The 14,711-nt window shown below is 47.3% G+C and overlaps 1 protein-coding gene across 1 annotated transcript in view; it reads right to left on the bottom strand.

Moving 5' to 3' along the window:
- Window positions 1-809: 809 nt before the first annotated feature.
- LOC121443896 (death-associated protein kinase 1-like) overlaps window positions 810-14,711 on the bottom strand; it is a gene marked incomplete at its 3' end in the record, with an annotated part of 122,008 nt that continues 108,106 nt past the window's right edge. The window contains exons 7-18 of the mRNA XM_041645648.1: window positions 14,637-14,663; window positions 13,685-13,837; window positions 13,272-13,317; window positions 11,584-11,673; window positions 10,337-10,429; window positions 8,125-8,244; window positions 7,661-7,759; window positions 6,521-6,619; window positions 5,416-5,514; window positions 4,439-4,636; window positions 2,969-3,166; window positions 810-895 (exon numbers count right to left, since the gene is read on the bottom strand). Coding sequence (XP_041501582.1) covers window positions 810-895; window positions 2,969-3,166; window positions 4,439-4,636; window positions 5,416-5,514; window positions 6,521-6,619; window positions 7,661-7,759; window positions 8,125-8,244; window positions 10,337-10,429; window positions 11,584-11,673; window positions 13,272-13,317; window positions 13,685-13,837; window positions 14,637-14,663 — 1,308 coding nt within the window. The remainder of the gene's footprint in view (window positions 896-2,968; window positions 3,167-4,438; window positions 4,637-5,415; window positions 5,515-6,520; window positions 6,620-7,660; window positions 7,760-8,124; window positions 8,245-10,336; window positions 10,430-11,583; window positions 11,674-13,271; window positions 13,318-13,684; window positions 13,838-14,636; window positions 14,664-14,711) is intronic.

Genomic DNA, 14,711 nt, shown 5'->3' with positions numbered 1-14,711 from the left:
ATGTCTGGACCCCCAGGGCTCCTTCCAGCTCTGTTTTCTCCCGTTTCCCATCACCTCTGCCCTCAGGAGCTGCATACCTGTGCTGTGTGCACCACAGCCCTCAGGAGCTGCATATGAAGACGCAGTCTAAAGCTGCCTCTCCTGACCTCTTCATCCAGCTGGATCTGTCACTTCCAAGAAGCAAACTTTCAGATTCCTCCCCTATTTCCGGAGCACCTTGTGCCTGCCCCATGCCTGCCCCAGCAGTGACGGCAGGGGATTTACCACTTTGTATTGTGAGTCTGGTTTTCTAAAGTAGCCTGAAGGTAGAACCACCCATGGCTGAATCCTCGCTTCCTCAAGGACCTGGGCTGTGCAAGAACAGGCTGTGCACCTATCCCACCTGATGTCCATTGCTTGTCATAGGTGTGGGTGGTGTCTGTCTGTATGTCTGTCGGGCTGAGGTGCCCTGTGAGGTTTCTACCTTAGTGACACTGATGTCAGCCCTTACTTTCTCTCATATCTGTTCGCTAACACTACTGGGTTAAGAAGTAACCACCCTCATCTTCAAATTAAGCAGAAAGAAATGTCACCATAGAGTGACAAGTCCCTGCCCTCTTGGTGTGAGAACAGCAGGATTTGAATGGTCAAGTTTATCTCCAGAGGACTCTAATCTAGCAGCACAGCACTATGGGGAAGGAATGGCAGCCTGCCCGAGGAGCACGGACACCACTGTGCTACGTCTGCTCTGACAAATGGCTACCCGTGTGGGCCTGAGTAAAGACAGACTGGACAGACTTGGGCGGCGGGGAGCTGTGGCTGGGACTTACTTTCCCCTGCACACGACTTTAAATATCTGCTTCTTCACCAGAGGAAAGGCAGAAAGATACGGGAGAGGGTCAGGGATGGAAGAAAACTGGGAAGAGGGCAGAGGGACAGAAACAGGGAAAGAGCGGGCAAGGAGACAGAGGGAGCATGGGAGTGGGTCACTAGAGCACTACCTCTCAGGATGGGTAGGCTACAAAAGTGGCTTCTATAAAGCAAAGTCAGCTTCCTCCCGTGTCCGTCCCCAGTGTGATGCCATTCAGCACACGAAAGCGCAGCCAGAAGGCTCCACACAAGTCTGGACAAGTTGCAGATCGCAAGCTGTCCCTCTGCAACTCGAGGTTTCGCCTTGGATGAGCACCACGCACGACCAGAATCACCCACTGAAGGCCCTCTGTGCTGCCCCAGCACAGTGTGTGATCGGCATACCCAAGTTTGTGAACCACTGTGGCAAGTTCCCACCAAATGAGCCAAGTGTCCGCTCTGTCCACTTTTGTGGTGCTGTGAACAGGACCACAGGCCTCTCCTCATCCCAGGCCAGGTGTTTTTAAACATGGAAACCTAAACTTGTCTTGGTGGATGTTTGTGCTGGAGACAAGCTCTTTGCATGTAGCCCAGACTTGCCTCAAATTCATAATCCTGCCTATACGTCACAGGTACTGGGAGCACAAGTGCGTGCCACCATGCCCAACAAAGCTGGACTTTCTAATGGACGTGTTTAATAAGATTTTGTCTTTAGACACAAGATAGGACATGCTTTTCTTGTTTTATATTGGAACTGAACTCTGGGCCTTGTCCAACCTAAGCTGGTGTAGCCCAAATGCTGCGCACAGGCTGTCCACCGCGCCGCCTGCATGAAGGCTGAAGGAAGTCTAATGTGCACACGTCCATTGGGGCCATTTGGCCTCCCTCTTAAGCCACTCAAATATCTATCTTGGCGCAATGAGGAAAGGAAAACCAGGACAGCAAGAAGCAGCTAAAGGGAAGACCCCAGGATACAGCCTTCACAGGGTCCCAGAATATGAGGATTACCAACTTCAATTTGCACCACAGTTAATCTTGTAATCTGTAAGAGGAACAGTAAGACGATTCTCCAGCTGTTTCGTGTATTAATTATTTTACCTTGAACAAAATCATAAAGCCCTATGGCGCATATATACCACCTATAAACTGACCTCTCCTGCAGTTTAAATTTATTCTTCTCAAACTTCATTTTAACATGACCTTAAGAAGAGAGTGTGCCTGCCTTTCACAGAGTTACACACTGAGACTACACAAATATTTTACTGTTCTTATTTTGTACTGAAAATCGATGTGGGATCCAGTGAAATGGCTGGTGACAGCTACAGTCCAGAATCTGCACTTGGGGCTTTTTAGGGACTGATAACATGCAATTATTTTCATTCCTGTATTACTTATATTTTTTAAGATTTTATTTATTTATTATGTATACAGTAGTCTCAGTATTCTGTCTGAATGTGTGCCTGCAGGCCAGAAGAGGGCACCAGATCTCACTGCAGATGGTTGTGAGCTACAATGTGGTTGCTGGGAATTGAACTCAGGACCTTTGGAAGAGCAGGCGGTGCTCTTAACCACTGAGCCATCTCTCAAGCCCCCTTTATTACTTATAAGTTGACAGTATTCTTTTGGTTTTACCAAATTTGCATAGTGCATATGCATGCACACATACACAACTGTATTTGGATCTTTTGTCCACAGACAACTCATCAGAGACAAGGAAGACAGTGCACCCAGAACCTTGATCAGAACACAGCGTCGAAAGTATTTACTGAGGACGGTGTGTATGGGAAAGCGGCCTTTGTTTATACCATGAGTTTCAACTCTTCTTGGAAACACAAGCACATGTCTATGTGTACACATGCACAGGTTCACGCACACACATAAACACATGCACACACACATGTACACATACACGCACATCCATTCATTTCACAAACACAAAAGTGAGAGGCCAGGATAGGCGAGAAGTGTATGTTAAGGTCCCAATTTTCTGTTACTCTGGGAAACTACTCAACAGTCACACGGCTCAAAATGGCACGGTCCCCTAGCGACCGTCATCCTCAGCTATGACAAGAAAATATTATAAACTTGGCAAGAACCCGGCAGCCAGTGGGAATCTGGGGATCCCACCCTCTGCAAGTACCTTGTTTGAGATGTCCAGATTGCAGCTGGCTTCGCAGAGGGCCATCACGATAGGTGCGCTGCCGTCTTTGCAGGCCACGTGCAGGGGTGTGTTGCCGTGCCTGTCTTGGAAATCCACGAAGCACCCATGGCCGAGGAGGGTCTTGATGACCTCCATCTGACAGCGCCTCACCGCGAGATGAAGGGCAATGTGTCCATCCTGGAACCAAGCCCAAGCCCGTGAGTGCTCTGGTTTCCACCCTCGGCCCTCTCTCTCCCCTGTGCGAGGCTTAGCTGGAAACAGGGTGGCTTCAAACACAAGAGAACTTCAGAGTCATTGCCTGGACCCTGGAAAGCGGGGCTTCATCCATTTCACTCCGCATAACTGGAGCTGAGCTGAACACCTGCCGATTCATTTAGGCTCAGAGAGAAGGTCAGACAGCAAGATTCTGCACCTGTCTTAGCACTGGTAGGCTGTAACTAGTAGGTGCCAATTGCCCTTGTGAGCAGATGTGAGAAACACCACTAGTGGTGGCACACGTAATCCCAGCACTTGGGAGGCAGAGGCAGGCGGATCTCTGTGAGTTTCCAGGACAGGCTCTAAAAGCTTTTGCCTCAGGAGAAAGAGAGAGAGAGAGAGAGAGAGAGAGAGAGAAATAATTCCCCCCAGGGCTGTTGAAAGCTCAGAAAGCAGATGCAAGAACCCGGCCAGGGAATTAATAGCACCCTGGTACAGGATCCCTGGGAAATAGTACAGAATCCCTGGGGAATAGATGTGCTGAGCACTGTTGAGAAACAGAGCTTGGGGCCCCATCTCTATTGCCTCTGCCTGAGTTTCTCCACTCAGCACTCTTGGCATTGGGACTTTTGATTGTCTAGAAGAAACACTAGCTCCATCTAACAGATTCCAGTAGCAAATACCCAGCCCAAGTTTGGTAATGAAAATATGTCTCCAGATATTTCTATAAAGTCCCCTGGGGACACAGCTGTGTCCAACTGAGACTGTACCAAGGCACTGCCCCCAAAAAACAATTGCTACATGAACTATAAGACCCTCAGTCTAACTGTACACAGTACTGTTACTGTATCTGTTTAAGTTCAAGTTCAAATAGATTGTGTTGAATTTGCTTAGGTAAAAAGAGACCAGCTGGTCTAAAAGTGAAATTGTAAAACAAATAATAGTGATTTATTGCCTTTTTACAAAAGAGTAAGTGACAAAATAAACACCCATTTCAACATGTATCTAAAATTTGACAATGTGGTCCCTGTTCCACAGTTAACCAAAGTTAAAAAGATTGAAACAGTGGCCAAACTGGCTTGCTCAAGCCATAAGTTTAGTTACACATCAAAAAGAAGATTCTAGAAAATTCCAGAAATTTTTGTAATCAAAGAAACGAAATCACAGTATACTAAGTTCAAGTAGGCAAGTGTCTTGGTCCCTCTACCCCATCAGATCACAGTGAGTGCCACGTAGTTACCCCCAAAAAAGTACCTTGTCAGAGGCATTCAGGTCAGCTCCATGTCCAACCAGACACTCCACGATATCATGATAGCCCCTGGCAGAAGCTGTCAGCAGCGGGGTCTCTCCCTCCCGGTTCTTGATATTCACATTGCAGCCAACTTCACAGAGGGCTTTGGCCACGGAGTAATAGCCATGCCAGGCAGCGCAGTGTAGGGGGGTTTCTTCTTCCTGCTCAAGGACATGGGTACAGAGAAGGAAAATGCAGATGGCAGCAACATCAAGGCCACGGAGGACAGAGACTGCAGTCAATGGGGCAAAAAATTAATCTGAGATAACGACACCAGCGGGAGCCGCTGCCGTTAAGAGGCAGACCCAGGGCTTTCCCTGGTCAGTCTGTCCCCTCGGCAGGAGTGCTAAGTGAACTTGGCTTTCTCAGCATATTAGAGGTCCCTGAAGAGCAAGACTTTTGCGTGGGTGAACTCAGAATACCTTCTGGCAAAGCTGCTCTTCTTTATTTGTCTCTGAAACTAGCAGGAAAGCTCTCCTCTGAGCAGGAGTCCCAGCAATTTCAGGGCTTTGATTTTTGCCAGGTACCTAACTTCAGGATGGCTCAGGGGAGCATTCTGTGAGGTAGCTTGATGACATCTCTGTAACTAGTCCAGGAAGCACTGGCCTCAAAGCTTGGGCATGTGTGGGGGTGGTGGAAGGTTTGCACTTCCATCAGCGTTATCAAACACATCTGTCTACAAGGTTCCGTGAGAAAGAAGTGCTTACAAACAGAACTCTGAAACCCAGACTTGGCAGGGTTCAATCCCTGGTCCCACCACAGACAGCTTGAGCAGGCTGTGGAACTTGCTGTGTGATTTCCGTCCCTATAAAGCAAGGATACTGATATCAGGCTGTCCCGGGGATTAGAACAGGTGAATGAAGAAGTTAGACGGGGAGCTGGGTGCAGGGTGCTGTCTGAGAACCTGTGCTCTGCAGTGGATGGCAGGAAACTGACCTACCTTGTCCTGGAAATCAGGGTTAGAACCGAAGCTGCAGAGAAGCTGCACCACATCCGCGTGTCCGTATCGGGCTGCCACATGAAGGGCTGTCTCTCCAGACTGCAAAAGAAGACCAGAACTCAGAACCGCTCAAGAGACCGTGCCTTCCATTTGCTACCCAGAGATGAAGGGCAGGACCTGGGGTCAGGCAGCCCCTAGGCAGCAAGGGCTGCACACTCAGATCTGGTTCATCTCGTCACTAAAAACAACTCGGTGAGACTATGTTCCCGTTACTGTGAGCGCCATGTTTTACCTCCTTCATGGACAGACAACTTCAGCAGCTCAACTTGAAACTAAGACTCTCCCTTCCCCCACTCTTGTACACACGCACAAACCCCTTTAAGGTCAGGCTCATCATTCTGCAATTATTTAAATGTGTAGCTTTTTAATTAAATTATTAACTACTTTCTCCTTTCATTGCCTTATTTGTGCTCAGAGACTCATTTATTGCATTCTCCGAGATTTTAGAGAACACAGCCATTTGCTCCTGGTATATTTCTGTGAATAACAAATATAACTTATGATGCTTTGCTTGTGTCTGCACCTGCCAGGGTCACGCTACCCTAACTACAGAAAACATTACTGTCAACTGGCAGCAAACTGCGGTGATGGATTCCTTTGCTGCTGTCCAGATCTTAGTCACTCATAGAAGGCCGTGTGCAAAAATCTTGGTCCCCTGGCTTTGAGTGATAGAACTTTAGTAGGTGGGGGCTAATGGAAGTTAGGTTACAATAAAGGAGACATTGAGGATGTCTCTCTTTGTCTCTGTCTCCCTCCTTCCTTGCTGACAGGAGGTGAACTTTGCTCCAACATACAACTTTAAATACTTTGTTTCCCCAAAAGCCTAACAATAGTTAGAAGCATCTAAGGTAGAAACTCAGATTTAAATATTGGGCCAAGACACAGTCAAAAGAACAACAACAACAACAAAAAAGAGCCTTTAACTTTAAATCCCCTGCTGCAGAATGTGGTCCTCAATCTTTATCTTTGGGTTCTGGTGTACCAAGCAGGCCAACACTCAATGTAGCCCAATTCCTCTTGTTTCTCTTAAGATGCACGGTCTTACCTTGTCTTTAACATCCAAAGGGCATTTGTTCTCATTGAGAAATTTCAGAGTATCCACGTGACCATGCCGAGAGGCCCAGTAGATGGCATTGGATCCTCCCTGCAGGGAAAGCAATGCAGAGTCACATCCAGAACTCCTGGACCATGCACCCATTAGAATCACAGGGCTTCCCTTCTTGTGGTGTAACAAATCCCAGAGGAGCCTCTTCTCGGTTTCAAGGCGTTGGTAATTATACCATGGTCATGTACCACATTAACAGCAGGGGAGGCTCAGTGGGAAGCTGAAAGAGGGTCTCTGTGTTATCTTTGCAAGTTTTCAAAGTAAAAACAAAACTTTCTTTTTTCTTTTTTGAAGCCTTTTCAATACCAACCTCTAGCTAGATCTCCTAACCGTACCCTCAGTATCCACAGGGGACTGATTCCAATCCAATCCTCCACACAGGTACCAAAAGAAAAAATTCATGGGTGTGCAAGTCGCTTCTACAAAATGATGTAGCTTGCACAGAACCGGCACATCCTCCAATGCACCCTAATCACCTCTGACTTACTCCTAACACCTGATACAGCTGAAACACCATGGGAACAGTTGCTATGCTTCAGCATCTAGAAAACAGTGAGAAGAAACACATTCTGCAATTTATTGCCCCCTCCCACACACACTCTCAGTCCGCCTTTGGTCAGATCAGGGATGGAGCTCATGGCTCTCCGGGACAAACTAGAGTTTTTATGGCAGCTGATGAGAGCTCCGTGGTCGTGATCATCAGCTGTCACTGAATGACGTCTGCCTTTACAACGCTGTTTACACTAGGATGTGTGTCCATATCCAGATTCGTGATGCACACACAGGCTAATGAATTTCTGATTACATTAACTACACAGTAAACACTTTTCCAGGTATTACTTGTAACACTGCTGAGTAAATGTGATCTGCAAAGCATAAGGCACGAGAAAGGGGCAGAGCCTGAAGGGGGAAATGTGAGCACCTTTGCCCAGGACTTGTCAGCCTGTGCAAGGCTCTCTATGCAGCGCCATATAGGAAATCACAAAAGTATACACGCTCTCCCACTTACTGCCCATCTGATTAGGAAGACAGCGGGGAACCCATGATAAGAATTTGTTTTTAATAATACAGAATTATGACCTTATCCTGGACATCGATCCTTGAGCCTCGTTTGATGAGTAACTGAAGCATCTGGATATTCCCACAGCCGGCAGCAATCAGTAACGGAGGTGTCCCATGCTGAAAGAGAAGAGGAAGCTACTGTCTGTTTTTCAGGTTGAGTAGGAAGGGGAAAGCCTATGGAGTCACCAATATCTTCTGCCTGCTGTGTCCACACCCTGCCCCAGATCGAGGAACAGGAAGGGAAGGACCAAAAGCACCTCCTTTTTCAGATGTACACTCAAGGATGTAAAGGAAGGCCCTCAATGCAAAACATCCTTATTTGCAACTCAAATCACTCTAGACAGAAAAGATTTTCCCCACAGAATGGAGGCTCCATTCGCAGGGTGGAGTTGGAGAAGCAACCGGGGTCCCTCCCAACTTGGACTTCTGGGTGCACAGTCTGTGATGCAAGCCTCTGGCACCTCTGCAGAAGAGAGACAGACCTTGTTGGGCTGGTTAACGTCATAGCTGGACAGCGAGCCCAGAAGGTGCTGCAGGCCTGGGACGTTGTCATCATTGATGGCATGGATGATGGCTTTCATCACAAAGGAGTCTTCCTCGTCCTGAGAGACATGAGGAGGAAAGAGTCGCATACTGGCCAGGATCCTCATCAACACAGCGGGTGAACCCTGGTTTGTTTGCCATAGGGGCATTCTAAGAAGAAGGGTCGGCCACTTAATCCCCAATGCACGGTCACAAAGGGAGCTGGGAGGTGAACTTCTGCCCTTTCATGCTGCTAACCATTACCAGTTACTGCTTAGCACCTGCATTGTAACCGAGAATGAACTGTTTCTAAGGCTCTGATTTTGGACAAGGGTACTGACTGATGACCCTCTGTTTATCTTTGGAATCTGTCAAAACAGAGTTACCAGAAAACACTGTGAGAGGTTCCTCTGAGACAGTCTCTCCTGCTTGATGAGGAAGGAGAAAAACCATAGAACCAAGGAAATCCATAGTTTCTTTAAAGAAGACAATCTCATTTGCTAAATTTTCCAGTTACAAAATTATCTTTTTTGCTCTTTTCTCTCTCTCTTTTCTATTTTTCTTTTTGTCATTTGAATGTCTTTTTTCTCTAGGTCTGAAATATAGGAAGGTAAAATCCTCTTAATGCTCAATAAAAATGCATGTGTGAGCATGTGCATGTGTGTGCATGCACATGTGTGTGTGCGTATGTATGCATCTGTATGTGTGGTGTTTGTGTGTGCCCACATGCATGCATACAGCCTGCAGTCCTGCACAGTCATTAGCAAAAGACAGCCTACAGCCCCCCCAGTCAGCCTACAGCCCCCCACAATCAGCAGAAGACAGCCTACAGCCCCCCACAGTCGGCAGATGACAGCCTACAGCCCGTCACAGTCGGCAGAAGACATCCTACAGCCCCCCACAGTCAGCAGAAGACAACCTACAGCCCCCCCACAGTAAGAAGAAGACAGCCTACAGCCCCCCACAGTCGGCAGAAGACAGAGCAGGTGAGATCTCTCCTAGGGCTCCTACCCTAGCTTTCACATGATGCAGGACTGCTAAGAACACTGATTCATGAGCTTCAGTCATCCACTACAGCATCCCCCAGTCAGACCCACATTCCCATTTTTCCCTGGCTCCACTAATACCCTCAAGTCCTTCCAAAGTGGTCTTCCTTCCCCGCCTTCATAACTTCCTTCTCTCTGGCTTTCCTTCGTGTGTGTGTGTGTGTGTGTGTGTGTGTGTGTGTGTGTGTGTCGTGCGTGTGTCCACACATTCCTTCTCATCTCACTCTACAGTTGTAGACTAAAGGTGAAGCACTAGTGCACAGCGTAGCATCAGGAGAAAAGAAGAGCTGGTGTCTGCTGCCATGTGATCATCGCCCTAGGAGTTCCTAGCTCTGTCCAGGAAACACCGACTATTGGGTTACAGGCCATGGTGGTTCCCACAGAACCATTGTGTCTGCCTTTCCTGGAGTCCCCTTCACTTCAGCGAACAAAGCTCCAGTGTGTGAGTGGCCGGAGAAAGTCTCACTGAAGTGAGAGATGTCTGGCTGTATCTGAAGAGCTCATCAGTGATTGGGTTTCAGTTTAGACATGGAGAAAATTGTGGTGCCATTCACAAGGACTTTGGGCAAAAAGTCAAGACAACGTCAATAAACAAAGTGAATATGGCCTTCTGGTCTACCACGAGACAGGCACTGTGCTATCCTTGGTGTTGGTGGGGGAAGGAAGTGAAGGCTCTCTGTCTTTTTGTGTCACCGTGACTCTGTATTCTCTGATTGGTGGCAGAGTTCCTATGCTCATTCATGAGAATTAGTGTAAGCTCGTTCTTCTTCCACTAGTTATCCTCGTGTGTGTGTGTGTATGTGTGTGAGAGAGAGCGCGCGTGTGTGTGCACATGTGTGTACACACACATGCATGCTTCGTGTATGTGGTATGTCCGTGTACACAAGTGTTTACGGGAGGAGTAGTATTGGAAACAGTAGGGATGGCAGCTAAGACAAGGCCAAGTCAACTAAATGAAAATCAAAGACGAGAGCAGACAGGGCACAGAGTCAGCCCACCTCAGGAGTAAGTGTGAGTCTGCTATTTCCATGACGTGGGCTTTCTGTATTGATGAACAAACAGAACAGTGTAAACAATTTAAACACAGTCGTGAAAGAAGCTGGCCAAGGCAAACAGGATTGCTTACCAGAGTATCATCGCTTCTGGCCACGCTCATGTTACTTCTGGACAAAAACGACCGGGATAATCTTTGGCACAGTGATATCAAGCGAACAGATTGCTAAAAACAAAATAAACATGAAGTCAAGGGGCGGAGGAAAGAGAATTTAGGAAGAAGGCACTGAGAACATGTTCACTGCCAAAAGGCCTCCAGGGGTGGGCACTCCATGGCAGGCTGGGCTATTTGCTTAAGGAAGTATTCTAAAGGTCATGTGCTCAGACAGCAAGACAGAGAGACTCTGTGCATTCACTACGACCTGCGGAAGTGGGTGCCTCATATCCCATGTCTCTCTCTGTGCCTTGTTTTCTAAACCCCAACAAAACCCTTGTGGGATCTTCCTGGGTCCAGCATGGGATGCAAGGGCCTTGCTCTGAGCTCTCTGGGCCCAAGTCAGCTAAAGGAATTCATGTGACTATTAGCACGTACAGATGGGAGACAGATGCACTGGTCTGCAGTACAACCTCCTCCATATCCTCAAAGGCTGAAGGAAGCCATGGGGAAATGAAGAAACACGAGGGAAGGAAAGAAGAAGAGAGAGGGAAAAAAAGAGGAAGAAGGGGGAGAGAGACCGAGACATAAGCTCTAAGACTTGTTGGCAGTCTAGGTATAAAACTGAGGTACAGCACTAGATCAGCCAGGGAGAAGGACAGGGGCTTGCTCCCTCCAGATCTGACCGAATCTTGGGCACTGGAAGGCACACCATCACCTTCTGATCCAGGAATTTTGATTGCTTCAAAGATGCCTGAACCAGCATTCCACCTAGGTCACAGGGAAGGCATCACAGGGGAGAAGGAGAGGCCATAATGCCTGGGCTTATACCCCATCCTGGGTCCCCCTGCAAGCCCACGAGGAGGAGGGAGGGTTTCTGATCCAAGCTTCAGGCCTTGCTGCTCACCAGGAAGAACTGGTTTATTTAGAATGTGATTTGTTACAGTTGGAAAACCGTTCACTGTAACTTTATTGTACTGATTTCAAAATCTGCTTTGGGGATAATCTAAGAAAAAGAGCGTGCAAAATTTCATTTCAAAGGATAAGCTAAATAGCCCTGAAATATGGTTTGTGCTTGTCTTTGAAAGTCACTAATAAGAGCACAGAAGTTTGCAGACCAGCCTCTTGTTAAATAAAGGCAGTTACCGATCCCAGGATGAGAAGAGTAAGCCCTGACCAGACAGAAAAAAAACAGAGTTTGATGCCTCCGCATCGTAGAGTCTTACTTTCCATTTCTTCCGAGCTGCAAACTTCTTGAATTTCTCCATGTTTACTGCTGAGGCTTTTCGACTAAGAGCTTGTTGTGTATCTTTAGGCTAAAATGAAAATTCAAAATAAAATAAAATAATGAAAGCTAATTACAGAAACGGGTTAAATGGTAATGCTTTAAGATCCCTCACTACTCTGAAAGGCTTACATACTCACTATCCTAAAATAACATACAGAGTGGAGAACAGCATTCAAGATCCAGGAGCTAGGCTGGGATGCAGCTCAGCAGGTGCAGAGACTTCCTAGCATTCAAGAAGCTCTGGGTTTGATCCCTGGCACCTCATAAACCAAGCAGGGTGGTTCATGCCTGCAGTCTCAGCCCTCAGGAGGGGAAGGCAGAAGGGTCAGACATTCACGGTCATCCTTGCCTGTATCCAAAATTGAAGCTAGCCGGGCATACTTGGGACCCTCCCAAAAAAGAAAACCATCTAGGGAAGAACTAGGCTCTGCCAGCTAACTCTTAATGACTCAATATTTTGTATAAGACATAGAAAGGGCATCTAGAACAGAAGGCAAGCTTGTAACCAAACTCAGTGACAGTCTTCCACAGTGACAGTTTGGGAATGGCAAGATTCGTGGAGAGGCCTTTTGTGATAGGTTTGAACTTGAGTCTTACTAAGTGATGTCAAGTTGGGAGGGACCCTAGAGGTCTGCACATTTGGCCCATCCTATGGGCACTCAGACAAGTTCACTGCATCTTCCTCAGCAGACACACGTAGGCACAGGCTCTACCCAAGTGGTAGAGCTAGAGCCCAGGCCTTCCATAATCCCCACTGATGAGGCCCATGGGTTTGTTGTCAACTACTAGATACCTTTATTATCGATTGGATCTTAAATGTTCACAATGCCTCTTATTCTAACGGCTTAGTGGCCAGCTTGTGCAACTCCTGGGCAGGAAAGAAACTTTGCAGTGGTGGAGGCCACTGGAAAGAAGGTGAGTCCTTGAAGGAACCTACCAGGACCACTGCCCCTTCACCCCGCCAGCCTGCCTGGCTACCCTGTGGTCAGCGTCTCCACCCACCACATTCTCTCTGCTGTAATGAACCATCTTGCTAGAGGCCTCAATGACCATGCCCGCTGTCCACCACTCTAAAACTGATCCAAACCAGCCTGTCCTTCTGAACAAAGACCTTTTCCCAGGCACTCTGCCACAAGGACAGAAAGCTACACATTTGCCAGCCTCAGTTCCTCTTATGTCAGGCTGAAGCAAATTCAGTTTTGTTTGCCCAAGTACCAATAGGCCAGCAATGTAAAAGTGTTATGTGTCAGGGTCAAGGGTCCAAAGAAAGGACAGCTTCCCCTACTGCTGTGTGGAAGGAGGGTGTGGCGTCTACAGACCTTCAGATTTTTCAAAAGATCCTGAGATTTGAAACAGCTATATGATAGAAAATAATTCAAGCTTTAAAATGCTGCTTGTACTGTAATTCCATAGGTTGCACCAAACACGTCTGCTCAACAGATGTGACTTCTTCCTGCTCTGAACAGACCATTCTTCTCCCTCTGTAATCACTGGGACACACTGCTGCCTACCACGCTGTCTTACAATTACGGGACCAGTAGTCAGTTCACACTCCAGCACGACCCACACGTGCTCATACCAATCCCTGAGGAATGATGAGAACCCCAAACATAAGAAGCAACTCGCCTTAATCCAGGGGTGCTGCAAACTGTCCTGGATTGTCATCCTTTTCCTTTGGGGAAAAAAGGAAGAAGAAGAAAATTCTCATGACATTGAGACAGGGGTAAGGTTATCTCCATGCTGGCCCAGTCTACCAAGCAGACACTCTGGATGCAGTTTGGGGCCCACATTATCAACAAACAAACCCCGAGAGCAACCCTGCAGGTCACCAGCTTAGCTACTGACTCGTCCTCTGTGCAGGGACGGAGCCAGCAAGCAGGCAGACTAAATGCGCCTTCTGCGGCACTTCCTTCTGGGGCCTTCTTCCTTTAGCAAGTAGAACAGTGAGGGTCTGACAAAAGGTGGCCACACACAGAACACCTGCTGTTTCCAGTCCCAGCCACAGGAGGCTCCGCCGTACAGGAAGAGGGGACACTCACTTTGGATCCTTGACCAGCAGTCTCCTGATGAAATCTTTGGCAAGGGCACTGGTATTACGGAAGAATTCCTCTTCAAATTCATAGTTGACAGCAGATACATTCGCTAATGTTTCTTGCTTGGTGTCTCCAAGAAATGGGGAGGCCCCACTTAGGCTGTTGAGAATAAAGCAGGGCATTAGGAGAACATTAATGACCACTCATGTGGAGTCACTGCTTCTTCTGAGTCTCTTGTGGGAAATGCCAAACAGGAGTAGAGCCTGATGCGGGATTAGTCACTTCAGAATCAACCACACATCGCTACGAACAAAAGTACTGACTTCATGCAAAGCCGTCCTGCTAAAGGTTCATCTGGGGCTAGAGAGATGGCTCCGCTGTTAAAGTGCCTGCTGCATTTGGACCTCCAGAATCCACAAAGAAAGCCGGGCACAGTGGCATGTGACTGTACCCCTAGCAATGGGTGACAGAGAAGTAGATCCCTTAAGCTCGCTGGCTAGCCACTATAACCAAATCAATGAGCTTAAGGTTCATAAAGAAACCCTATCTCAAAAAATAAAAAGTGGTGTGCAAAGCAATCATTCGGACCTGTGTACACTCACACTAACAAGTACAACACACACACACATGCTATGTGGTATTTACATCACACACAAACACCCCTGCACACGGTCATTTGAACCAGTAGGTAGTTTAAAATAAAACTCTTCTTCCTATTTTCTCGATGATAGACAGCTAGAATTCCTCACCATGATTATGCTACAATCTCTGGCAATTCATTTTGATTGAGGAAGAATAAACCCAAATAGCCTAAAATAAACCCCCTTTTAAAGGTTTGGAATGAAGATGCTTAAAGGAGAATATGCACGAGCTGAAAGGGCCCACATGATCTATCTGGTTGACACTTCTGGTCTCAGAGATAAGGAAAGAATACATGAGTTGTAGACTCGATACTTACAGAATGTAGGTTATTACCCCGATGCTCCTGCACACAGAAACAAAAACAAAGCCAGGTTAGGAGAACAGCCAAAGA

The sequence above is a fragment of the Microtus oregoni genome, unplaced genomic scaffold, assembly GCF_018167655.1.
Source record: "Microtus oregoni isolate MIOR12 unplaced genomic scaffold, Mior012 000114F_ref0000099, whole genome shotgun sequence".
Lineage (NCBI taxonomy): Eukaryota > Metazoa > Chordata > Mammalia > Rodentia > Cricetidae > Microtus > Microtus oregoni.
Note: the sequence above shows the minus strand (reverse complement) of the source record. Positions and strands in the feature narration are given on the sequence as shown.